Source organism: Phacochoerus africanus, chromosome 9 (genome assembly GCF_016906955.1).
Source record: "Phacochoerus africanus isolate WHEZ1 chromosome 9, ROS_Pafr_v1, whole genome shotgun sequence".
Classification (NCBI taxonomy): Eukaryota; Metazoa; Chordata; class Mammalia; order Artiodactyla; family Suidae; genus Phacochoerus; species Phacochoerus africanus.
This window is the reverse complement of record NC_062552.1, coordinates 27,654,364-27,681,998: the sequence shown is the minus strand read 5'-3', so window position 1 is coordinate 27,681,998 and position 27,635 is coordinate 27,654,364. Positions and strand designations below refer to the sequence as shown.

General features: G+C 38.7%; 1 protein-coding gene across 1 annotated transcript in view; it reads left to right on the top strand.

Annotated features, from left to right (window-relative positions):
• The window catches only part of TINAG (tubulointerstitial nephritis antigen), a 74,847-nt gene that overhangs the window by 29,869 nt on the left and 17,343 nt on the right, over window positions 1-27,635 (top strand). Inside the window, exons 7-9 of the mRNA XM_047797206.1 lie at window positions 1,794-1,974; window positions 2,946-2,991; window positions 6,651-6,774. Of these exons, the coding sequence (XP_047653162.1) occupies window positions 1,794-1,974; window positions 2,946-2,991; window positions 6,651-6,774 (351 nt within the window). The remainder of the gene's footprint in view (window positions 1-1,793; window positions 1,975-2,945; window positions 2,992-6,650; window positions 6,775-27,635) is intronic.

The window sequence follows — 27,635 nt, the reverse complement described above, 5'->3', positions numbered from 1 at the left end:
GGCAACCCTGGATTCTCAACCCACTGAGCAAGGGCAGGGATCAAACCCGCAACCTCATGGTTCCTAGTCGGATTCATTAACCACTGCGCCACTACGGGAACTCCTAAAACTTCTTTCTTGTGTTTTGCCTGATAATATGGCGCTTAGAATGGACAACTTGGCCTAATACCTTCCTGACATAGTGGTGCTTTGTTGGCTTCTGCTCTGTACTATAAAAAAAAAAAAAAATTAAAGCCCTTTAGGAGTTTTAAAACATAAATTAACATTGAGAGCCAGTGAAGTCTTATTGTATTAGTCTGCTCGGGTTAACATAACAAAATACCATAGGCTGTGTGGCTTAAACCACAGGCATTTATTTCTCACAGTTCTGGAGGCGAAGTCCAAGATCAGGGTCTTAGCTCAGTTCCAGGTGAGAACCCTCTTGCTGGCTAGCCTTTTTGCCCCGTCCTCACTAGGCAGAGAGAGCGCTCTGGTGTCTCTTTCCCTTTCGAGAGCACTAATCCCAGCAGGAGGGTCCCACCCTTATGGTTTCACCTAAAGCTAATTATTTCCCAAAGTCCCCATCTCCAAATACCACCACATGGCCTGTTAGGGCTTCAAAACATGGATTTGGGGTGACACACTTCAATCCTTAGTAGTCATTATTCCCAAGAAATTCATTTAATGAGAGATTTTTTTTTTTTTTTTTGGAAATGACTTTGCTTCATCATGCTCCTTGCTCTCTTACAATGTTGAACACTATTGAATTTTCTTAAGGTAATACTACTGGATACTTCCATGGCCATCTCAGCATTTGACTATTCCTAAAATCAATCTCATTGTTTCATTTTCCTTACCATCTGCTTCTAGAGTCAGCGAGTTATGTTAGACTAGGATCGAAATAATTTGTACTTTTCCATGTTCAACTTCATAACCAGCAATCAAAATTATTTTATCATTTGTACAATGTATTTATTTGATTACTTTCTACTTTATTAACTTTAATGGTAAATTAGTATATACAATTTCTTCCAAAGCATCTTGAACTATTGACAAATAATAAGTGAATTCTTATGAGGTGTCTATACTCAATAAAAATGTAAAAACACCATCTTAATTCTAAAACTCATATAATTTATCAGAATAACCTCATAAGAGTATGATAAAATTCATTTTATTTCACATTAAATTTGGCTCTTCGTCTTTTTTTTTTTTTTTTTTTGGTCTTTTTCTAGGGCAGCACTCCTAGCGTACGGAAGTTCCCAGGCTAGGGGTCTAATTGGAGCTGTAGCCGCCGGCCTATGCCAGAGCCACAGCAACACGGGATCCAAGCCAGATCTGCCACCTACACCACAGCTCAGGGCAACGCCAGGTCCTTAATCCACTGAGCGAGGCCAGGGATTGAACCCACCATCTCATCATTCCTAGTTGGATTCGTGAACCACTGAGCCACGACAGGAACCCCAAATGTGGCTCTTCTATATGATAATTATAGATGCAGAATTACGGAGTCCTTCCCCATTAATATTACCGCAGATTTTATTGATGGTCATATTTCACCTTCAGAAAATTCTCTGTAATAGAAATGTTTATTACAAAAGATTTAAGCAAGATTTTAAAAAACTGTAATGAAGAAGTGGGAATGGGACAGGGACGAGGGTAATGTCATGGAAATGCTGTGTTTAATGTCGCTGAACTTACATGTAAGTAGCCAGAATAATTTCTATATATTTAATTCCCTAAAATTGCCTACAAGTAAGTGATGGTGGCATTTTCCTAAATATCACTTTTACTTCTTTACTTATTCTTCATAGGTTGGTATCCCATGCATGTTATCCACTTTTCAAGGACCAAAATGCTACCAATAACGGCTGCGCCATGGCAAGTCGGTCTGATGGGCGGGGAAAACGGCATGCCACGAAGCCCTGTCCCAACAACTTCGAGAAATCCAACAGGATCTATCAATGTTCCCCTCCATACAGAGTCTCTTCCAATGTAGGTCTAAATCGTGGGAATTAGCATGGTTAGCTTTCTCAAAAATATGTCCTCCTGTTATTAAAACTATTTAAAAACTAGTATATTCTAAAATAGTGCTATGCTTTCAAGTATAATTTTTTGATATTCTTAAAGTGTCTGTTAAAGACTTCCAATTTGGCTGTAATTTCTGATCTTTGTACTATTAGCCGTACAAATAATTACATTCAATTTTTTTTACATTAATTTTTAAAATGCCCATGGGAATAGAGTTTTGTAAGTATGTCTTATTATATATTTATGTATATGTGTGTGTATATATATGCACACACACATATGACAAAAGCTAAATCAAACGGCTTTTCACTGACTTTTTTGAGGTGATAGCTCATTTTATCACGTTGCATTGCTTCACAAAGTAATTGAAGTAGACATAGTCATAATGGGAAAATGATTTCCTTGGATTCCAGCGCATCACGTTAAAAGCCTGGGAAAATTTTACTTCATCATATCAGTACCATGCAGACATTCTCACTTTCAGCATATTTGAAATTTCGATGGCTTCCAGTCACCTACAGAATACAGCTTAGTATTCTTACCATAACATACAGGCCTTCCATGATTTGGTTCTGACCACTGGATTACATAATTCCTAAATTGACTGCACAACACCTAACATTACATGCCAAACAGTAGGGTTCGTAGGCTTTGATTTTTTTTTTTCTTTTGTCTTTTTCTCTTTTAGTGGCATATGGAGGTTCCCAGGCTAGGGATCGAATTGGAGCTGTAGCCTCTGGCCTATACCAGAGCCACAGCAACACCTGATCTGAGCTGTGTCTGACAGCTCACAGCAACGCCAGATCCTTAATCCACTGAGCGAGGCCAGGGATCGAACCCATGTCCTCATGGATGCTAGTTGGGTTCATTAATCACTGAGTCACAATGGGAACTCCACGTGTTCTCATTGTTCTCACTGGCATTTTCCCTTCCAGGAAACTGAGATAATGAGAGAAATCATGCAAAATGGACCAGTTCAAGGTAAGCTTGGATGAAGTATGACTGAGTCTTATTCATTCGTTTAATACACAGCATTACATTTTAGCTCATATAAAAGTTAATAATTGAAAGAAAATTTTTATTTTTCTAATATTCTCAAGGGTTCAATGGTTTGAAGACCAATGTAATTATAGCAGTATGCTCACCTCATAGCTTCATTAGCTGCCATTTTATTTGAAGAAGATAGACTCAGAAATTAAATTCTTAAATAAATATTAGTGACACATTTGATGAAATTCTGCTAAGTCCATCCAAAGTGATCATGGACCAAAAAGACATTTAGACATGAGATGCTAACTGACAGAACTCATTTGATTGTTTAGTTATATTCAAGACTCCTACAGTGTTAGAAGTTTTCTCACTTCAGTTAAGTGGATTAAGTCATAAACTGAAAAAAAAAATCAAGACTTAGCCGTAAAAACAAAGTAGACACTATCCTTTTTCTATGAGCTCAAAATAAATCAAATAAATCCGGTTTGATTTTTGTGCTTTAGAAGATACATTCCATTTTGATTAATTTTGCAAATGTGTTAGGGATAGAAAACTAACAGTAAATGAGGAAATAATATACTGAATTTCTGTACTTTGGTTTTGATACGAAGATATTATCTCTAATACATAGTTCCTCTGCTTACCTATTGATTTTATTTTGCACCAATGGCATGAACAAAAATAAGTTCACAGTTTATATTCCCTGCATTAAACATTGCCTTAAAATGCTTGGAAGAACAAATCCAGCGAGGCCTAAAATAGAAATTCAGAGAGTGAACACTGAAAGGCCCAGAATATATTATCAATGTAGTAGAATTGATAAATAAATTAAAGAATTTGGTTAAATGAACCATAATTAAATTTAAAACAGTTTATACATACCTAAGGAACTATCAGCCAATATGTATTTTTGTTTTTCTGAATGAGTATTGTCTTTGTTTTTGCTTTTTTTAGGGCTGCACCGGCAGCATATGGAGGTTCCCAGGCTAGGGGTCTAATCGGAGCTACAGCTGCCAGTCTACACCACAGCCACAGCCACACCAGATCTGAGCCATGTCTGCGACCTAATCACAGCTCACGGCAACGCTGGATCCTTAACCCACTGAGTGAGGCCAGGGATCGAACCCGCAACTTCATTGTTCCTAGTCGGATTAGTTTCTGCTGCGCCACAACGGGAACTCCTGAATGAGTATTTTCTAATAGGTATCCATTCAATACTTAGCAGAACCACTGATTTTAAAATTGTGTTGGAAGGATTTTTATTGATCTTTATCATCACTTAACATTTATTGAGAAAGCAAACCTTACTCTAAACATGCTCTGAATTTAATTTTTAAAACCCTGGAACCTTACATAAAACCTGAAACAAAGAGAAAATTTTTTTCTCCTTAGAGGTGTGTAATTTTCAAAGGCTGACAAAAAAGTAGGAGAACTCATGTGTAATTTAAATATATGCATCATTAACTGGAATTTGTGGGACAAATTTGAAGGAGCACAAGCATTTGAAGTCAAGGCTGAATTTGAAATTCCAATTTTGACATTTGCTACTTAAATGACTTTGGTCAAGTTATTTAAACCTCTCTGAATCTTCAAATCATTGTATTACTGTTTCAAGTTTCTCTTTCTCTCATCCTTTTAATCAGTCAAGAGAAATTTGGATCATAATTACTTAAAATTAAGAACACTTTAGGTTTGTTTTAAGGTCAGATACTAAAGCATTCATGAATTTTACATGAATCAAAAATAAAGAGATAAAATTTGAAAACGATAAAGTTGAAGTTCAAATTATTCAATATCCATGTAACAAATATTTGCTGAGAACCTTTTTCTTGCCAGCCTGAACCAGGAGCATGGGATTGAGGTTACCACATGCCCTCATGTATGTTATAAGTCTGTGTAATAAGTTTGGTGCGGTTTTCTTTTCTTTTTTTTTTTTTTGTCTTTTTGCCGTTTCTTGGGCCGCTTCCTCGGCATATGCAGCTTCCCAGGCTAGGGGTTGAATCAGAGCTGTAGCCACTGGCCTAGGCTAGAGCCACAGCAATGCGGGATCCGAGCCGTGTCTGCCACCTACACCACAGCTCACGGCAACGCTGGATCCTTAACCCACTGAGCAAGGCCAGGGATCGAACCCGAAACCTCGTGGTTCCTAGTTGGATTCGTTAACCACTGTGCCACGACGGGAACTCCTTGGTGCAGTTTTCCAAAAATAAAACCGCATTATAGTAGCTTATGTAGTTATATGTTGATTGGTTTGTTAATCTGCTTTTGTGTCAGAAACTGAAGGAAGGAGCCACTTTCATGTGAATTGTGATGACATCTCACCCACATTTCTTTATCTGGGAGTGTTTTCCACATTGTCGAGTATATTTTATTCATGGTGCTTAGAATTAAGAAGAGCTAACCTTTCGTTCCATGGAAGAGAAAACCACTAGCAATATCTTCACACGTTTGTAATTGCTGGTTGCCTCATCTTGCTGTAGGTGCAGTGTGGTTGCCTGCACATTGTTGCCTGGGCTGACATACAGCATTTTCCCTTCTTGGTACAAAAGAACGTGAAAGGCAATAGGATGCTGAATAAATAGCATTGTGTGCATTCTTCTAAAATCTGTAGAATTCAAAATAACGTTAGGTGCTGCAAAGAGAACAAAAGCAAAGATCTGCATACAGTACAGTTATATAAATTTCTAAAATCCCACAGGAATGAAGTTTAAAGTAAATAAACATGTAACCTCTTTGGGGAATATTTGGATGGCATCCGAAAAGGTATGGAACATTAAAAAATGAAATAAAAAGTGGAACCGAAAGCAATATTCGTCTTTGGAGGAGAAGCCTTATTTTAGGATCTATTAATTGCTAGTGACTTCATTTCTTCTTTAAAATGCATGTCAAACTAAGACAAGCATTGTGCACAGAGTTACAAGGTATGCCTAACTAGTCCCAACTGAAAATATTTTCAATTCATGTCTTCTAGAAGAGAAGCTTTTACCCCGAACGGCCCAAGCCCTTCAACAAAACAGCACACAATGCAGAAAAGAAATAATCTAGGTGAGGGAATGGAGAGCTTTATAAAGGATAAGCTCTTACTTTCTAAAGAATACACTATTGGCTTAGCTTTCCAGATCTGGAAGGATGAAATCTTGTCCGAGGATTCTTTTGCCAGGCATTTGCTTTTTATTCAAACTCACCGAGGAGAGTTTTTTGTATTTACTTCTGAGGATTAAGGGCAATCATTTTAAGCCCTGTTTGCCAGGTTCACCCTTTGCCGCCAGCTTAATTGGAGTTTTAAGAGGCTTGTGGAGAAGCCCAAGGTTAATGGAGAAATGGCAATCACCAGCCAACTGTAATGGACTTCCTACGAGGGCTTGGTTCCTGGCACTAGTGCTTCTGTCAATTAAGAATAGATGGCATTATCAATGTGTAACGTGTACTTAAGTAATATTCTAAATAGCCAAACATTGTTTTCAGCAGAGAGCCAGAAAATATTGCGGCCAGTTAAATTAAGCAGGAAAGAAATTCAGCAGAACTGCAAATTTCCTTCTTAGAGTCTATCCCTGGCAATGTCTTCATTACCTGTTCTAGGAGAATTTCTGTAGGTTTTGAAAGATAACAGTTTAAAATTACATTGTCTGTCCTGTTGGGTTTTCTTTTAGCCATAATGCAAGTCCATGAAGATTTCTTCCATTACAAGACAGGGATATATAGACATGTTACCAGCACAAATGAAGAATCAGACAAATATCGAAAGCTTCGGTCACATGCAGTCAAACTCACTGGGTAAGGCAATTTCTTAAAAAATCTTCATTTAACGCTTTTGGAAAATAAAACTGAAAATAGGGTATGCTGTAGATTTAGGTGCCAAAATTCCTCTTGGTATGAGAGATGCCGATACAGATTAAAAATTGGAGGGAATTCCTATTGTGGCTCAGTGGGTTATGAACCCGACTAGCATCCAGGAGGGTGCAGGTTCCATCCCTGGCCTCTCTCAGTGAGCCTGGGATCAGACGTTGCCGTGGGCTAAGGTGTAGGTTGCAGACATGGCTCAGATCCTGCATTGCTGTGGCTGTGGTGTAGGCCGGCAACTGCAGCTCTGATTTGACCTTTAGCCTGGGAACTTCCATATGCCGCAGGTGCAACCCTAAAAAGAAAAAAAAAAATTCGGAAAAGATGTGACACTATTTAGTCATTATTTTAAAGGCCAGTAGGAGAGGAACTCAATATTTTGAGAAAGGTAACCAAGTCTTGTCTTTCATCTACTTGTTTGCCCATCCTAAGAATCTGTTCTAAGGGCAAGGGAAATTGATCATTGGAATAAATTCTACATATGGAATGATCGAGGAAAGGGTAGAAATCCGAAGCGTATTATGATTTGGGGAGAAGGTTTTGGATAGCATTAAGAATGGTAGAGGGAGTTCCCATGGTGGCGCAGTGGTTAACGAATCCGACTAGGAACCATGAGGTTGCGGGTTCGGTCCCTGCCCTTGCTCAGTGGGTTAATGATCCGGCGTTGCTGTGAGCTGTGGTGTAGGTTGCAGATGCGGCTCGGATCCTGCGTTGCTGTGGCTCTGGCGTAGGCTGGCAGCTACAGCTCCGATTAGACCCCTAGCCTGGGAACCTCCATATGCCACGGGAGCAGCCCTAGAAAAGGCAAAAAGACAAAAAAAAAAAAAAAGAATGGTAGAGACTAAGCAGGAAGAGAGGGTAGGATCACCGTTCATTGAGTGTAGGACTATTTTTTATATTTGTAAAATATGTTCAGCTCTGCTAGGGCAAGAAACAGGTTCAAAATCCACTCCCCTCCCCTTTCTTCCCACTTCTTACAGAGATGAACCTTCTCCTATGTAAACCTCTCTTGCTATCGTGTGGCCTTAACCCCTCTCCATATTCGGGAATATGCAGAGGCAATTTTCCGGTTCTCTCCTCTGTAATCAATTGTATTTTTCCCACCATACAAGCATATTTCCCAACTGTGATGAAAAACAAACAAAACAAACAAAAAGAAACAAAAAATCTTTCTCTCATCTTCACTTCCTCTATACTCCATTTATATTCTTTCTGTACAGCAAATTCCTAGCAAGATTTGTCTGTACTCATTTTCTTCAATTCTTCTCTGCCCATTTTTTTTTGTCTTTTTGCGTTTTCTAGGGCTGCTCTCGTGGCATATGGAGGTTCCCAGGCTAGGGGTCTAATCGGAGCTGTAGCTGCCGGCCTACACCAGAGCCACAGCAACGCAGGATCTGAGCCGCGTCTGCCACCTACACCACAGCTCACGGCAATGCCGGATCCTTAGCCCACTGAGCAAGGGCAGGGATCGAACCCACAACCTCATGGTTCCTAGTCGGATTCGTTAACCACTGCACCACAATGGGAACTCCCTGGACAATCTATTCTCAACAGAGAAACCAGGATGTTGCTTTTAGAACATTAGCTCTCATCACTTCTTTGCTCAGAGCCCTGCAATAATTTCCATCTCCCTCAGATAAAAGCCAAGGTCCTTACCATGACCTGCAAAGGCCAGCATCATCGGAGGACTCCCCCATCTGGCTTGCCAACACCCCTTCAACTTTCTTTTCTTTCTCAGTTTCTGTTCATCTGTACCTTGTTTTTCCTGCTTTCCCGGCTCTTTATGTTTCAAGAACCTGCACCCTAGAGTCTTTCCTTCAGCCCACAGCTCCTTCATCAGAGGTCTGATTCCTTGGTATTTCTGTCCCCATCTAGTCTTTGCCCAGATCTCATCTCATTGTGGTGTCCCTGACTGTCCCATTTAATACTGCTGCCTATCCTCTGTTTCAGCACCTCCGATGCCCCTTGCCTGATCTATTTTAAACTGTTTTCATAAGGACTATCGCTTTCTAACATACTGATTTAATTAGGCTTTTTATGTTGTCTCTGTATTGTCTGATGCTCCATGAGGGAAAGCATCTTTACTATTCCCTGATGCAGCCAAACCTCCAAATACATCCTGGTCCATTGTACTCATCACTCTTTTTCTACTAAAAAATGAGTTTAGCGCACTCAACACTAGTTCTCTTCTGATACTCATATTTCTTTTCTTTTTTTTTTCTTTTTTTGTCTTTTTAGGGCCACACCCACGCCATATGGAGGTTCCTAGGCTAGGGGTCGAATCAGAGATGTAGCTGCTGGCAATGCCAGATCTAAGCCAAGTCTGTGACCTACACCACAGCTCACAGCAACGCTGGATACTTAACCCACTGAGTGAGGCCAGGGATTGAACCTGTGTCCTCATGGATGATAGTCAGGTTTGTTAACTGCTGAGCCAAGATGGGAACTTTTTTTTTTTTTTGATACTCATCTTTTAACAAGGCAACTATTTTTTGAAAAATAGAGTGAGGTTAAGTTAGCAGAAAGGGCTGGGACATCCCTTAGCTTTAACTGGTTTGTAATTGTTGGACCCACACTCATCAAATCAACTCTGCCCCTGTTTCACAGCCCAGAGAATTCGGTGGGACTCACAATAAATACCCTCCAGGGGTCTGCACTCCCACCTGCTACTGTTTGCCCTTCCTTTTTGTTTCACCTTCTCCATCTTTCAGCCACTGCCCCTGGTGGGTTGAGCAGCCCAGTGGGTTCCCAGTGTGATTTCAACTTCAGTTGATCCCCCCAACCCCCTAGGGTGGGATGGGAAGGAATTGACGGTGTGATTGCCTTGTCCTGCTCATGGCCCTTCTTAAAAAGAGACTGAGGATGTATTTCTGGATTGTCTTTCTTATATTTAAGTGTAAACATTCCTGTTCTGGAGGGAGAGGATTGTGGTGAGTTTTGTTTCTCAGCATCGACTTTTGCTTTCATACAGAACAAAATGTGTTTTTTCCTCTATTCCTCAAAGTTGCTTTTTTTGGGGGGGGGGGAGGAGAAAGATTATGGCTATTTCCCTGGTTTACTAAAGATAGAAAGTACTGAGGTTTTAAAACCTGTTTCGTTTTATTTTGTTTCTCCATTCTTAGTCGTTCAGTGACTTTTCAGGAAGGCAAATGGAATAAAAATGCCTTTATACTGCCATTGTAACTGGGAATTCAGGTCCATTTGAGGTCCATTTCCCTTCGGTTTGAAAGCCTTGTTCCTTCTAATCTCTCCTGTGTATGTTTCATTCTCAGTTTTTTTTTTGTTTGTTTGTTTCCTCTTGTAACATCTATGATTTGGAAAATTTTTTCCCACATGCTTGGTGATTGAAATAACTCTTCCTATCATTCAGAGAACTCTGGAAATGGCAACGTTGATGTGGAGCCTCCCTCGATTTATTAGAAATGATCCTTCATCATCTCTATCAAGTATTTGGCCACGCTGGTCATGTTTTTTCCATTCTATTCTGAAATTCATTCATGCCGGGTTAGAACAAGATATGAATGTGTTTGTATTTGACCACGCTGGTTATGTATTTTTCCATTCTATTCTGAAATTCATTCATGCCGGGTTAGAACAAGATATGAATGTGTTTGTATTTAATCCCTCTGCACTGTTTGCTGTTTGTATGTTTTCCATGTCCAGCGTGTCGGTTGCAGCCACTTTTATAAACTCCTAGAGAAAGGAGACTTGCATACATTTACCTTGCATGTATGACAATTAACAGGGCTCATTCTGCTAGTAGGCAAATAAATTTTGGAGAATTTGTTTATTTTTCAGAAATATCTTAGGTCCCCTGGGCCTTGTTAAATGCTCTGGAGCAACAGATTTTAATTCATTTCTCTATTAGTAATTCCTGATTTGGTAATTACTCTATTCAGAAAATTAACACATCAGTGAATTAGAGTGTAATCAAATGGTCCAAATAAGTTAATGTTCCTTATCAGAGAGCTTAATATACTTCTATGAAGTACCTTACAAATTTATCACAACAAATTCTATTTGCTATCCATTCTGTAAAAGACAAAGCTATTAGATTTAACGTACTTGAACAAATGAATTTAAACTTCTATCAGATGCCCCTCACTTGGGAAACACAAGGATTGATGCATAGTTCTGCTCTTAAGGAGTTTAAGGAATAAGGTAGGGACCTTCACAACCGATTCTAGGATAAGGTGATAAAAGCTCCATATTCGTATGTATAAAAAGACAGAATAGTGGTGGGTAGATAAACACCTGTAATGTCTTTCTTTGCTCCTCATAATCTTATTCGCTTCTCCCTCTTCTCTTTCTAAAATCTCTGTCTATCCCCATTGTGGATACTATAGTCATAAAAGCATTTAATTGAATTAAACATGTCATATATTTTGAAACTGGCATTATTTTATATGCCAATAATAGGAATAAAGTATTACTGGAGTTCCCATTGTGGCTCGGTGGGTTAAGGACCTGATGTTGTCTCTGTGAGAATGTGGGTTTGGTCCCCGGCTTTGCCCAGTGGGTTAAGGATCTGGCAGAAGCATCTTGGAGCCGGTGTTGCTGTGGCTGTAGCATGGGTTGTAGCTGCAGCTCCAATTTGATCTCTGACCTGGAAAATTCAAATGCCATGGGAGTAAAAAGAAAAAAACAAGAATAAAATATTACCAATTAAACTAAGAAATTCCATTGGTTATAAGTGGATTTCAATTTTCTTTTTTTTTGGTCTTTGTCTTTTTAGGGCCACATCCGTAGCATATGGAGGTTCTCAGGCCAGGGGTTGAATCGGAGCTACAGTTGCTGGCCTATGCCACAGCCACAGCCACAGCCACACAGGATCCGAGCCGTGTCTGTGACCTACACCACAGCTCATGGCAATGCCAGATCCGTAACCCACTGAGCAAGGCCAGGGATGGAACCCACATCCTCATGGACACTAGTCAGATTCGTTAACTACTGAGCCATGATGTGAACTCCTGGATTTCAGTTTAGAGATGTTAAAATGTGGGTGGAAAAAGACACAATAAAAACATTTGGTATCTAAGATTTTCGTCCTGGCCAGTGTTCTATGATGTGGTCCTATTCCACATCCCTATGTGCATCACAGTTTATCCTGTATCTCTCTTCACCAAAGGTTCTGAGCTTTCTTTAAACCCTCAGTCAGAAGTTTATAAAGGAGTGCACTAATGCCATTGACTTTTGCATGTGATTCTCAGGAATCACTACTACGCAAAAGGAAAAAAAATCTAGCAGCTAGACATTTTAGAAATTAGGATAATTGGTATAAACCATTGTCAGTTCTGCTTATGGGACATAATTTTATTGAGGATGTAGTCTGTATGCTACAAAAGAGAGTAATAAAATCATTCTAGGACATATTTTTGCCATCATTCAATAATGTTTTATAAAGTTTATTTAGTCAACATTTATTGATTACCTATATGTTCCAGGTGTTGTTTTAGATGCTAGGAATATATTAGGAAACAAAAAGAGACACAGATCCTGGTCCCATCAAATTTATAATCTACTAATTGATTATAGCAGTCAGGCAAATATAATTGCGTTTTATGAAAAGTCAGAGTTTTGGTGCTAAAGTTTTTTGTGTGTGTCTGGGGTCAACAATATCAATTTATTGACTTAAAAATGTTAAGTAGTAACTCAGAGATAGAGAAGACACACAGTTATGAAAGGGAAGCCAAAAGGAAAGAAGAACAGATGAGAAAACAATGTTTTCTAGCAGATTGTGAATGATAATTGCAGTTTTTTAAATTAAATTGAATATCTCCAAATACATTAAAAATGTTGCAAAGTGATAGAAATTGGGCATGCTTCCAATACGTGATTGTGAAGACATTTGGTTTGAGTAAATCACTAAAATTCAAGTCAGAGATTTCTATAAACATTGATACAAATATGTAATAATTTAAAATTGGGCACAAATAGGATGAGGTATATATTTCTCTTTTCTATGTATTCAACAAATATTAAAAGAAAATCCATGTTTTTCCTGGTGCTGTGCTGAGTAGTAGGCATGAGAAAAATTAAAAAAACAAAAACTAAAACAAATAAATAATACCAGTTCTTGCCCTCACAGTGCAACTAGATATTAAACAAAAACACAAAAATCTAAAGTTACAATATATGTTACATAGGCAGGGTATAAAGTGGTAAGAGGACATTTAATGCTTGATCTAGACTTGAGAGTCTGAGAAATGTCCTTGAGGAAGAAAAGTATGAGCTGAGATTTATAGGCTGTTTAGCAATAGGCAAAGGGAGCAGCTTGTGTAAAAGCCGTGTGGTCAAGAGGATACAAAACACTGTATGAACACAAAGAAGGTTGTGTTTGCTGAATCTCAGAAGTTAAAGACTTAAAGGTCAGTTCACAGAATTTAGTCGGGTATGTTAAGCATTTTGTTAAGAATCTTAAGAGCAAAGGGAAGTCATTGCAGTGATTTAAATAGGAAAGTGGTGTGATTTCTTTTTTTGTAAGATTGCTTTAACTATAAAGAATGTGATAGAAAAGGCAAATGGTGGTAATCCTAGTAAAAGATAAAGTCCTGGACTTGGTAAGATGGCAGAAGAGTTGGAGAGATATGGGTGGATTGAGAAATATTTAAAGGAAAAACCTGGAAGACATGATGTGGATTTGGAGTCAATCCAGGAAAATGAAGTGGGGTAGGAGTTCACTGTTGTACCTGATGAATTCAAGATGTCTTTGAGACATAAAAATGCAGATAGAGGTCAGAGAATACAGGTAGGTGTATTGATCTCAAAGTCATAGCAGAGGTAAGGGTTGAAGATAGGTAGTACTCAATCGCATAAGAAAAAAAAGAAGACTGATTGAGTCTCAGCCATGGGAAAATCCAATATTTCATGACTGACTAGACAACGATGTATCTACGAAGACAAGGAGAGGCCAGTGAAGTTTGGGGTTTTTGTTTGTTTGTTTTTAAAGTAGCTAGTGTAAGATTTTGAGAAAACTGTGAAACTGCAAGTGAAGACATTGGTCTTAGAGACTGAAGGCAAGTCTCTGATATCAGGAGGGAAGGAAGAGAGGAGAAGCTTAGACGAAACTTTGAGCATTGAGGGTGGTGGTAAGTGGAGGAAAATTCCTATTAGATCACTTCTTTTTGTGTCTCCAGAAAGTGGGAGGTAAGGTTATCTGTAGAGGGAAAAGGTGGTGGGAAGAAGGCGTGATCAGAAATTTGAGGAGAACAGAGATTGTTTGCCATGCAACCCTAGATGTGTAGGGGAAGGGGTTGTGGAGGAACCTGGAGGAATTGCCTCGAGTTGTGTTGCTGGTGGTACCATTCTGTGCTCTTGTGTGTGCTTGCTGCAGTTGTAATCAGCTGGCTTGGGTAGAGCAAAGAGAAGTGGGTAGTTGAGTTTACCCAAGACTTGACAGTTTTCCAGATGGTGCAATGAGGAGTCAGAAAGGTGAGAGGTTTGGATTATGAATATTGACATGAGTATTGCTAAGATGGTAGAAAGCTTAATAAGCCTGATGAAAAGAGAGGGTTGGTGGGTTCAGAGAAGATAGAACAAACATTGAACTAAAAGGCCATAGATAATTCTAATCTCAGTGATTTTTATCATTCTCTAATTTATTTTTCTTATCTTTTAGATTTTTCAGCTTTTTTATTATTTACGAGAAAAAAGTAATCATGTAATAACAAAGAGATGACATTTTACAGATTATGAATACATGCTATAGAGGGACTAAGTTATAATTTTCTGTTAGTGCCTAATTATCTTGTAATACTGATTATCTTCTTTGTAGCCATAAATCTTTGATGTCTATCTATCACGTATCTACCTACCTCCCTACCTATCATCCATCTATGTATTCATCCAGTTAGAGATAGTTGCCCTCTGAAAGACTACAAAAAATATGCTTCAGAGTTTAATTTCTAATATATTTCCCCATATTTTCTAAAGACATATCCAGCAATGATTCCAGGATTATAAATCATTTTAGAGTGATTAAAAAGTACTCAATAGCTTTATTGGGGCCACCACTTGTTTTCCCCCATTCATCTTTTTTTCTTCTTTTCTGAATAGCAGCAGAATGCTAAGCCTGATATTTCATGCTATGTTGTGTTTAACCTCTGGCAAATTGATAAATTCTGAGCAGATGTTTTAATTAGAGGTTTTTAATGTACAACAAAGTCTAAGACAGTTGAATGAACATTTCAACTGCATTTATTTAGGAAATGAAAATAAATATGTGATAATTAGTATAGACAATGCAAAAACATTTACTTTGGGTCTCAGGATATCTTTTAACTGGAAAATGCTTGGTTCTTTCTTTTTGGAAGGCTGAGGGTACACTGGTTTGACCAATAATAGCTGCTGCACTAAACAGACTCAAAATATTTGGTAGTTCAAATACAGAAGTTTATTTATACTTAATAATATTATATTAAGTATAATATAATAATATAATATTTATATTAAGTTATTTATAAACTTAATAGAAGTTCATTTCTTATTCATATAGTAGTTTAAGATGGATGATGGATGATCCTAGTTTTGGGGTGGATCTCCTCCATATGGTTTTGGGGACCCCAACCTCTTTCCACCTTGTTGCTCTGCCATCTCTTAGATCACATGTTGGGATCTCCTTCTGCTTATGGAAGATGAAGACGAGGGCTTCTTAAAGTCACTTCTTCTAAAGCCTTGATTCAAAAGTGGCTCCTATTATTCCAGTCTCATTCCTTTGACTAGAATTCATGCACGAGGCCTCACCAGCTGCAAAGGTAGCTGGAAAGTATAAAAAGATGTGGTAGTAACATTATAATATCAGAACAAACAGAGCTATAGTTTGGAGCAGAGTTTCAAATTTGCATAAATTTTAAAGAAAAAAAAAAAAGACACAAATTTGAGTTTATTGAGAGATGACCTGGTCTGCATCTCCCAGGCTCTCTGTGATTGTGTGTTCTGTTTTTACAGAATCTTCATTGGAAAATTCTAAGAATTACTGCAGTACAAGATTGAATCAATTAATAAATGCATTTGGTACCAACTATATCCACAATTACTGAAGTGGCACTGTTACCCAATCCTCCTACTTAAAAAGCCTTATGAGATGGGAATTATTATTCCCTTTTACCAGAAATAAGAGACTGAGAGTGTTTTAGAATACTTTTCAGGTCCTCTGACTTCAAAATTACTATTTTTTTTTGTCTTTTTGTCTTTTTAGGGCTGTACTTGTGGCATATGGAGGTTCCCAGGCTAGGGTTCCAGTCAGAGCTGAAACCGCCAGCCTATGCCACAGCCTCAGCAATGTGGGATCCGAGCTGCGACTGTGACCTACACCATAGTTCATGGCAATGCCAGATCCTTAATCCACTGATCAAGGCCAGGGATTGAACCCGCATCCTCATGGATGCTAATCGGGTTCCCTCACTGCTGAGCCACGATAGGAACTCCCAGAATTACTCTTTTAACCATACTACATTTTCATGTATGTATAAGGACACATATATCCTTAGGATAAAAAGAAATGTATCTTTTTTTCTGTCTAAAATTCTATTCCCACTTACTTTGACCACATCTTTCATCTGTACATAAAGATCTTTGACTACTAGTTCAACAAGAGAAATTTTTTGAGTATGTAATATGTGTCGAGTACTGGGCTAGACATTAAGAATACAAATAGCAAAAGTATCCTCCTCCTATTTTCAAGCAGTGAAGGAAGAAGGGAAGAGGGCAGAGAAGGAGGGGGGGAGGCGGAGAGGACGAGCGAAAAGTAAGCAGCAGGTGCTAACACACAATGTCAAGCGTGGAAATGGAAAGAGGGTAGGAATTTATACTGAGTAGTGAGGGTTTCCGTCATATAGGAAGGCAACTCTAATTCTGGGGCCAGAGAAGACTCCCAGGGAGAGGTAGCACCAGCTATGGAGTCAAGTAGAGTAGGTAGGAATTATTCACGGTACATGGGACGAGGAGAGTCTGTCCTGGGAAAAGTGAGCAGCAAACGGGACCATCTCACAGTGAGAGACAGCATGACATAGTGGAGGAATTGGAGAGGGTAAATGGGTTGAGTGTAGAGGGAGGAGGAATCCAGTGAAAACTGAGACTAAGAGGTAGCCCAGGCATGGGGCATTCTTTGAATAATCGCTCCCCTATCCTGGAGCTGTGCCTCGTTTGACTGCCTCACCGTCTCTGGGTTTGCTTCCCAGTCCTCCATCCTTTGTACATGAATTTACATGTCTTTGCAGCCACATTGTCGGGCTTTCAGTGAAAGTTCCATCTGTTCCCGGGGCATTCCTCTACCCCATTATCTGTGAGGTGATGTTCCCCATAAAGAGATCAGTACAAGTCTTTCACATCTACTAGCAGTTTAGCTCAGTGTCCTAGTTCTGGGTCATTCTACTCTGAGAGCAGAAACTGTCACCAGAGCATTAGAAATGGGATTTCAATAAACTAGATCTGCTGTTCAGTTGCTCTTATAAGGCAAGTAGCACAAACTGAAAAGCATTCAAAAAAGGAAAGGAATCTTTTGCCCTGGGCACACTCTGGCAGACCTGAGTGCTAGAGGTGGAGAGAGACCTGTCAACATGTCTTGTGACAGAGATGAGCTCAGGGTCTTTCTACTCTGCCATCTTGGCTAATTTCCGAGAATAGAAAAGACGGAAACAAAAACAAAGACACATCGTGTAAGTGCACTGGTTTTGAAATGGATGGAGTCAAAGTGTTTGAAAACATAGGGGAGGGGAAATTCATTTAAGAGTGTGAAGGTGCATTAAAGATGGTACAGGTCAGCCCCGGCGTAGGAACCAACGCCGGGATCAAGGTCACTAGCACGTGGGTTATTCCTTTGTGTTTCCTCTACTGTGAACTCTTTGTTCTTGCCCTTTATTCGTTTTCCTAATAGAGGCTTATTTTTTAAGATCTTGGCGGGTACGAGCGCATAATGTATGGAGAGCATTGACTTTTAATACGATTGATGAAACCCTCATTTATTGTTGGCTTCATACATTTATTTTTAATGGCTTTGAGCTGGACAATACTTTAATCTTGACTCTAGATTTTTAAAGTTCTATTTCTAAAGTAATTAAGTCAAAGATCTACCTGGAAGATATTTGGGTGAATGATGTGTGGAGATGATCTAATTTTTTTCCTCCAAACTCCTAGCTAAAAGTACCAAGGCCATGCAATGAATAACCCACTCCTTCCTTACTCTCTGAAGTGTACTTTTATTGCTTATTACATTCCTTCCTAAATTTATTATGGTGTCCTGTTCAAAATACACACTATCATTCAGTTTCTACCACTTTATTTTAATATCAGATGGTGTTCACATGGCTTCATTGCTCTAATTTTTTCACTGTTTATCTAGTTATTTTTCCTATTTGTTTTCCAGAGATTAAAACAAACAAACAAAAACTCAGAGCAGGGGCTCCTGCTCTGCCTCAGTGGGTTAAGAACCTGACATAGTGCCCATGAGACGTAGGTTCGATCCCTGGCCCACTCAGTGGGTTAAGGATCTGGTGTTTCTGCAAGCTGTGGTGTAGGCTGCAGATGCAACTTGAATCTGGCATTGCTGTAGCTGTGGTGTAGGCTCACTGCTGTAGCTCCAATTCAACCCCGATTCCGGGAATTTCCATATGCCACAGCTGTAGCCCTAAAAAAAAAAAAAAAAGCTATTGCTGCCGTCTACTTAGATGTGTTTAGCCTTTTGTAAGCTGGGGATAAGAACATTGGTGAGGAATAAATGGGATCATGCATACACAGCACTTGTATGCTTGATATATGGGAGCATTAAAAAAGTATTAACTGATATTGGTAATAACATAATATCAAAAAATGTTGACCCATTGGGCTATGTTTGTAATTAGATATATATTTAACAACTTTTAAAATTTGCTATGTTTCCCCTCAAACTATAACATTTTAAGTTGGTTAATAGTTATAAGTGACATCCTCAAATTTTATTTGCCATTTTATTTTTTATCTATTTGTTTTGGCCACCTGCAGCATGCAGAAGTTCCTGGGCCAGGGATTGAACCCACACCACAGCGGTGACAACGTCAGATCCTTAACCCAATAAGCCACGAGGGAGCCCGGACATTTTCAAATTTCAAATATTATTCGGAGTCCTTCCTCGTGAATAAAAGTTGAAATTCTGATCTGAGAAAATTGAACTGATTACATGGAAAATAAAAGCCATTGTGGGTGTAATAAATAAGCGATGTCATTTAAATAATTCTTAAAAATTACCATGATGTTTCTTTTTTAATACTTTAAAGACTCTAAGTTTATGCATTATAATAGTTATAACTGTGTGAGTTTACTTCAAGATTTCTCAAGGAAAGCCACCCTTGGTATTGGTAATTGACTTCAGAATGAATTTTTTTTGAGGGACGGGATGGAGGATTACATTCTGTAATTTGATATCTTTCAAAGTTTGGGTAAATTTAATTGAAAATTTTAGCTTCAGTGATACTCTTTGGGTCCTTCAAATTCTGACACTTTTTTTAAAAAAAGCACCTTAAATGTTTTTACATAAGAAACTATTTCATACAGAGTTTAGAGACAAATAGGTGACATAAAATATATTTTAAGAAGTATAACCAGAGTAGTTTCTTCGGTTGCTGGCAAAGATACCTAATTAACATCATTCCCTGATTTTCTTGGAGAAAATCTGGACAGAAATAGACAAAATTTTTGAAGGAAAAAAGAAAAACTCTGATTTTTGTGTGGAAAAAAAAAAGATGACATTAAGTAACAGGAAATTAGTAAAATTTGAAAAGGAAATTAACTTGGGTGCATTGACAGATACGGAAAATATTATACTGCACACATCAAAATAACTCAAGAAAAACTAAAGCTTCTTTCATGGGTATTTAATTGTCCAGGACTTCCAGAACTCATTAACTGGCACTGAGGCCCTGATGTCCCTTTCTTCCATCAAATTAAATGCCTCCAGGGTTTAATCTTTAATTATGTTTTGGTTCATGATAGATTGTTTTTAGAATGGTCCGAAAACATCGTTCTAACCCTGATTTTTTAAAAAGTTTCGATCCTAGTGATTCTGAAATAATTATTGGAAATTTTCAGTGTATATTGAGATGTGTGAATGCTTTTCAATAGAGTGAGTAATGGGATATTCTATCAGTGGATTTTCTAACAGTAAACTATGTTTCTAGAATTAACTCTGTTATGCTGCAAGGGCTCATCGGCTTTACACACCAATGCACATTGTTAGCATTTTATTCCAAGTTTCACAACTTTACCTATTGAGGAAACTAGTGTAAGAGTTTGTTTTACATTATGGCCTTTTCAGATTTTAGTAACATTATTTAATCTCATAAAATAAATTGGGAAAATTTCAAGCTTCTTCTGGAGCTATTTGTAAAGTACCTTTTCCTGAAAAAGAAAAAAACCCCAAAACTTCATGTTAAATTATCTGTCCCTAAAGGTATTTGGGGGTAATAATTATTTTCTATTTTCACTAGTTTATCTTATGCTCAATTATTTAATCTGGCTTTCATCTCCTTGATTAAATTATTATTTTTCCAGAAAATTATCTCATCAGGGTTGGTGAGTTGGTTGTAATGATAATGTGATGATGCTGAAGGTGGTAGCAGGTGTGGCTGACTTCTCTGTATGGTATTTAAGTTGCTTGGTGCTGTTCTAAGTGCTTGATGTATGTGAAGTCAACACCACTCTCCTACTCCTCATACAGGTAAACAATTCTTAAAATATGTATAACTAAAAAAAGCATTTTATTAATACGATTTTGGTTTTGGCTGCAAAACCCAGGATTATATTTATGTTTACATTAACATTTATATTTACTTATAGAGGTTACTCTCTCTATATATTACATACGTATATATGTGTAAATTGCTCATTTTACGTTGGAAGATGCTAATATATTTGTGTTTCCCTCTTGGCTTTTCTAATATTAAGCTAGATTATTTTATTTTGTTTTTGTCTTTTTGTCTCTTTAGGGCTGCACCGAAGCATATCGAGGTTCCCAGGCTAGGGGTCCAATCAGAGCTGTAGCCGCCCACCTAGGCCAGAGCCACAGCAACGTGGGCTCCGAGCCTTGTTTGTGACCTACATCACAGCTCATGGCAACACCGGATCCTTAACCCACTGAACAAGGCCAGGGATGGAACCTGCATCCTCATGGATGCTAGTTGGGTTTGTTAACCACTGAGCCATGACGGAACTCAGATAATTTTAAAATATTGGAATATTTACTATTATTGTAATTTCCAACGTATTTGTTTTCTGAAGCATTAAAAAAAATTCTTATTTTTCAAAATCTCTCTTTTATCTTTGTTTTTTAAATCATTTTTTTTGGCTAATTTTTTCTTATACATCCTTATAGACTGTTTTATACCCAGTAGTTTGTATCTTCCACTCCCCTACTCCTATATTGTTCCTCCCTGCCTCTCACCACTGGTAACCACTTGTTTATTCTCTGTATCTCTGATTCCGCTTTTTTTTTGTTCTAGCAACTACTTTGCTGTATTTTTTTAGAGATTCAGTATATAAGTGATAGCATGCAATATTTATCTTTATTTCTATCCATATTGCTGCAAATGGCAAGGTTTCCTTCTTTTTTATGGCTGAGTAGTATTCCATTTTGTGTTTTTGTGTGTGTGTGTGTGTGTGTGTGTGTGTGTAAATAGGTAGATGGATAGATAGACAGATATCACATCTTCTTTATCCATTCATCTATTTAGGGATACTTGGGTTGTTTCCTTATCTTGGCAATTGTAAATAATGATGCTATGAACATTGGGGTATGTGAATCTTTTTTTTTGTTTTTGTCTTTTTGCCTTTTCTAGGGCTGCTCCTGTGACATATGGAGGTTCCCAGGCTAGGGGTCTAATCAGAGCTGTAGCCGCTGGCCTACACCAGAGCCATAGCCATGAGGGATCCGAGCCGTGTCTGCAACCTACACCACAGCTCATAGCAATGCTGGATCCTTAACTACCGAGCAAGGCCAGGGATCGAACCCACAGCCTCATGGTTCCTAGTTGGGTCCGTTAACCACTGTGCCATGATGGGAACTCCTATGAATCTTTTTGAATTAGATTTTTTTTTTTTTTTTGGCTATATACTCCAGAGTGGAATTGCTGGGTCATGGGCTAGTTTTAAGTTAATTTTATTTTTTTTGAGAAACCTCAATACTGTTTTCCACAGTGGCTGCACTAATTACATTTCTACCAACAGTGTATAAGGGTTCCCTTTTATCCACATCCTTGCCAACATTTGTAATTTGTGTTCTTTTTAATGATAGCCATCCTGACAGGTGTGACAAGATATTGCCTTGTGGTTTTGATTTGCATTTCCCTGCTGATTAGTGATGGTAATCTTTTCATGTGCCTGTGGGCCATCTGCATTTCCTCTTTGGAAAAAAGTCTATTCGATTTTTAATCAGGTTGTTTGATTTTTTTGGTGTTGAGTTGTATTAGCTGTTAATATACATTGAATATCAATCCTTTACTGGTCATATCATTTACAACTATTTTCTCCCATTCCTTGTGTTGTCTTTTTGTTTTGTTGATAGATTGCTTTGATGTGTAGAAGCTTTTAATTAGGTCCCATTTGTTTGTTTTTGCTTTTATTTCCTTTATTTTAGGAGATAGATCAAAAAATATTGCTGTGATTTATGTCAAAGAGTGTTCTGCCTAAGTTTTATAGTATCCAGTCTCACATTTAGGTCTTTAATCCATTTTGAGTTTATTTGCATGTGGTGTTAGAGAATGTTCTAATTTCATTCCTCTATACAGAGCTGTCCTGTTATCCAAGAGCTGCTTATTGACATAAGCTTTCTTTAAAAAAAAAGAATAAAGTATATCAGAATCAATTAAAAAAGAAAATCAACAGTTGGTGACTTATTCGAGAAACCAAACAGTAAATTAATAAGAAATTAAAATAGGGAGTTCCTGTTGTGGCTCAGTGGAAACAAATCTGACTAGCATCCTTGAGGATGCAGGTTCAATTCCTGGCCTCACTCAGTGGGTTAAGGATCTGGCATTTTGATGAGTCGTAGGTCACAGACACAGCTCGGATCCTCTGTTGCTGTGGCCGTGGTGTAGGCTGGCAGCTACAGCTCCGATTCGACCTCTAGCCTGGGAGCCTCCATAAGGCGCGGGTGCCGCCCTGAAAAGATGTAAAAAAAAAAAAAAAGAAAGAAATTAAAATAATATTATACAAAATTGAAGTTTGGAAGGAAAAATAAGCAGTAGAGGTTAACCACTTTCAGAAAATGTAAAATCAGAACTCAACAAAATTTTACAAATTAACAGAACCAAATATTAATCTCTCAAAAATGCAATCCTTGACTCTCATATCACAAACCTCTGCTGTCTTGTTTCAAGATACAGTGGAGTGTGGGTGAACCATTATCGAGTGAACTCCCTAATCTTTGTTTCCAGAGGATCAATTTGATTCACAACAAGCCTACACTTAGGTGTAAAATTTGCTGCTGAAACTTAACCTGCCTCGTCTTATCTGATTTCAAGTTGCTTTTCATACTCAAATTTTAGGTATTTTGTTATCCAATATTTCAACCTGTTCTCTACTCATGTCATTGGTTCTCTCTTTTTTTTTTTTTTTTTTTTTGGTCTTTTTGCCATTTCTTGGGCCGCTCCTGCGGCATATGGAGGTTCCCAGGCTAGGGGTCTAACCGGAGCTGTAGCCACCGGCCTACGCCAGAGCCACAGCAACTCGGGATCCGAGCCGCATCTGCAACCTACACCACAGCTCACGGCAACGCCGGATCGTTAACCCACTGAGCAAGGGCAGGGACCCGCAACCTCATGGTTCCTAGTCGGATTCGTTAACCACTGCGCCACGACGGGAACTCCATGTCATTGGTTCTTAAAAGCCAAACCTTTCAATCCACTGAGCGTGCAAATTAACACTCATAGAGAGTTCTCCTGGTTCTTAATATAAATGATTTTCTGAGGTGTTTTCTCCAAGAGCACAGGATGACATTTCATATCCCTCGAAGTTTATATATTCATTTGTTTGCTGTGAAGTGGTTTTCCCTCTTTTCCCTCCTCCACGAATAAAAACAAATCCTTTGCCAGCAGGCAGGGTTATAGGCTGTGTTTAGGCCCACTCGCCATCTCCTTGGTCAATCCCCAGACTACATTCTGAACTGACCTTCAGGTTGATATTACAGCTCCTGGTCCCATTGTTGCGCCTCATTGACACGTCTGGTCAAGCTCTGCCGTGCTGAGGTGGGATGTGATGCTCGGTGCCCATCAGCATTTGTTGCTATGGGACAAATCTTACTTACTCCACAGCCAATTTTATACTGTCTTTATAAGGACTATATCTTCCTAAAGATTACGCTTCACTATTTCCTCTTAGGGACTGTCCTGATGTTTGCTGGGAATTACTAGGGGGTTGGTGATTCGGAGAAACAGAAGCATGGATAATGTGGTTGAAAGCCAAGAGATGAAGTAGGTATCGGACAAAGTGCACAGGTCCTTGTTCATTATGATTAGAGTTTTCAGCCTCATCCCAAGTTCTGGGGAAGTTATTTTCGAGGGCTTGCAACAGAAAAACTACAAAATTTACATTTAGAGAACTAAATTATGCGGTTGAAGATAGAACAGGAAATCTAATTAGGAAAGTAATGTCAGAAGCCCTGATCAAGAAATAATAGTAGCTTGGACTAAGTTGGTAGTTTTAAATATGAATAAATGAATGTGGATAGATAGATTGATCGATTGATAGATTCTGGTAGAATTGATAGGACTCACTAATTTATCGGAAAGGATGCTTATTAGATAAGAAGAGGTCAGGGTTAAGCCCCAAGTGTCTTTTATGAGAAACAGTTTGCACAGACATCCCATTCACTGATACAAAGAATGATGGTGGAGGAGAAGATGGAGATTGAAAGAGAACCAAGGGTCCAATTTAGATGTTTGAGTTTGGGATTCCTGAAGACATACAAATGGAAATGTCAAACAGGCAATGTATGTATTTCTGGAGTGAAGCCATAGACTCTTATGAGTTCAGGGAGCAACGATTGAAAGACTCAGCATTTACATAGTGGCTAAGGCCATAGGCGTGGAAAGGACGGTTATGGACCAGACTCTGGAGAACGCCAGCATTTGAAGGTCAAATAGAGAAGGAGAGGCTGGTAAAGGGACCTGAGAAGTGGTGTCAACACAGACCTGGGAGAGAGAGTGTTCCAAGAAGGCAGGAATGGTTAGCCATGTGAAATGTTGCTGAGAAAACACAAAACAGTGTGAAAAATGCCCTTTAGGCTTGGCAATAGCAAAGTCAGCAGAAAAAGGAAGAATAAATGGAAGTTGGTTCTTCTTGCTGAATATTTGTGTTTGTTATAATTGTAGGAGAAAATTACATTAAGGTATTCTTTTATCTTCATCTTAAGGCCTGTCAAATTTGATTTCTCTTACATGGGCTTGCTTGGCATTCATATTTTCCTATTGTGTGTGTATTAAATTGGGTAAAAGGAAAAAAACTGATTAGCTAAGATTATATGAAAGCTAAGAGAATCCTTTGGGAGACTTCCAAAAAGATTTGACTCTTATTGGAATGTGAAAAAAAATGCAATTATTGGAGTTCCCTTGTAGCACAGCTAGTTAAAGATCTGGCATTGTCACTTCGGTGGCTCAGATCACTGCTTTGGTGCGGGTTTGATCCCTGGCCCAGGAACTTCCATGTGCCACAGGCACAGCCCCCTAAAATGCAATTATTTAGTTTATGTAGATGCTCCCCAAATTGATTCTCAACTCAAACTTTCAGTAGATTTTAGGGAGCAATCCTTGTGTACTAGGCACCTTGCTAGACACTGGGGATACTGGGATAGGTAGCATGGGAAGCCTTAAAAGATAAATAATAGTATATGACCCATATAAGATTTGATGCGGCTATAAAGCTATCAGTCATTCAGGAGAGCCATTGAGAGGTTCCGCAGACTCTTGGGATCCTCTGAGCTGACCTCACTGACAGAGGAGAGGAGGTGCAGGGGGACCCAAGAGGTGAAACTGATAAATGGGTTTTATTTTACTTCTGTCTCTAGTGCTGATTGCATCATGTTGCCTTGTCTGTCAGCACCGAATCAAATTGACAGCACTGTTTGTGTTCCATGCATTTCTCTTATTTGACCTGGGTCTTTCATTGATTTGTCGTTTCAAACACTGACCAGGTCTGTTAACTCTATAACCGCTATTACCATGAACTGGGCGTTTTACAAAACAAAACAACCTTTGTAACAAGATAAGGTTTTAATTTTAGTTAGGTGAAGGCAAGGTAGAAGCATTGTTTTAAGAAGAACTGTTTTAGAAGGCTCTCTTGACATTCATAAAAACGGGCCTTATAAAGCACATATGTAACACACATTCTAAGTATATATTATATATATATATAACATACATATACGTGTATACACACACACACACACAAAGATCTCCAACATCTTTTTTTGCTTTAGGACTATGCAGGACTAATCTTAATTGTGGAGGCAACACTGAAGAGCATTAAGAACATGGGATTTATTTACTTATTTATCTTTTTTTTTTCTTTTTTGGGCCAAACCTGAGGCATATGGAAGTTTCCAGGCAAGGGGCAGCTGCCAGCCTACCCCACAGCCACAGCCACACAGAATCTGAGCCACCTTTGAGAATTATGCCACAGCTTGCAACAACGCCAGATCCTTAACCCGCTGAGCAAGGTCAGGGATCGAACCTGCATTCTCATGGATACTAGTCAGATTCGTTTCCACCACGCCACAGTGGAAGCTCCAGAAGAGACGATACTATCAGGAAAAACCCAAAATGTACCCAGGTTAATAGATTCTTAACCTGCTGAACCACAAAGGGAATGTCAGGAACATGGGATTTAAAGTCACGCTTAGGCTCACATGCTAGTCCTGCCCTTTTCCCTGGGTGATCTCAGGCAGGTTATTTAATTTCTATCTAAGTTTTCTTGTTGGCATAATAATCGTTTCCTCACTGTCTTTTGTGATGATTAAGCGAGACATTGTGTCTGCCACCTAGTAGGCTGTTCATGTCACACTTTAAAAAATTTCTATAAAAATTTGTGTTTTCTTTCACTTTTTCCTTTATTACTCTGAGTCTGTTTTCACAACTATTTTCTAAAGGCAAAATTTGGAGCTGATTCTAATTATGGTCTTAATGAGTACTTACCTATGATGTGGTACACCTTCATGCTTATTATTTCAACTTACTACTCTTTTTAGAAAATGTTGGATCCAGCTTACTCTTAGAAGACAAGTAGATTAAGGATGAGAAGGGGAAGAGAAATGTAACCATAGGAGGAAAAACTTAATTTCTTTGGTAAATGTGATAAAACTTTTTTTGACCTTAGATGGTATGATTTTGTTTGTACCAAGAAAGCCAGATAAATAGTTAGGCGTTTGGTCACATGCACTTTAACTCTACTGAACTGTGTAAACAATGAGGTTTGAAACAATAATTTCTTTCTTTTTTTTTGTCTTTTTGTCTTTTGTTGTTGTTGTTGTTGTTGTTGTTGTTGTTGCTATTTCTTGGGCCGCTCCCGTGGCATATGGAGGTTCCCAGGCTAGGGGTCGAGTCGGAGCTGTAGCCACTGGCCTACGCCAGAGCCACAGCAACGCGGGATCCGAGCCGCGTCTGCAACCTACACCACAGCTCATGGCAATGCCGGATCGTTAACCCACTGAGCAAGGGCAGGGACCGAACCCGCAACCTCATGGTTCCTAGTCGGATTCGTTAACCACTGCGCCATGACGGGAACTCCCTGAAACAATAATTTCTTAATTGGTAAATATTGAGGGTAGACATGGTACA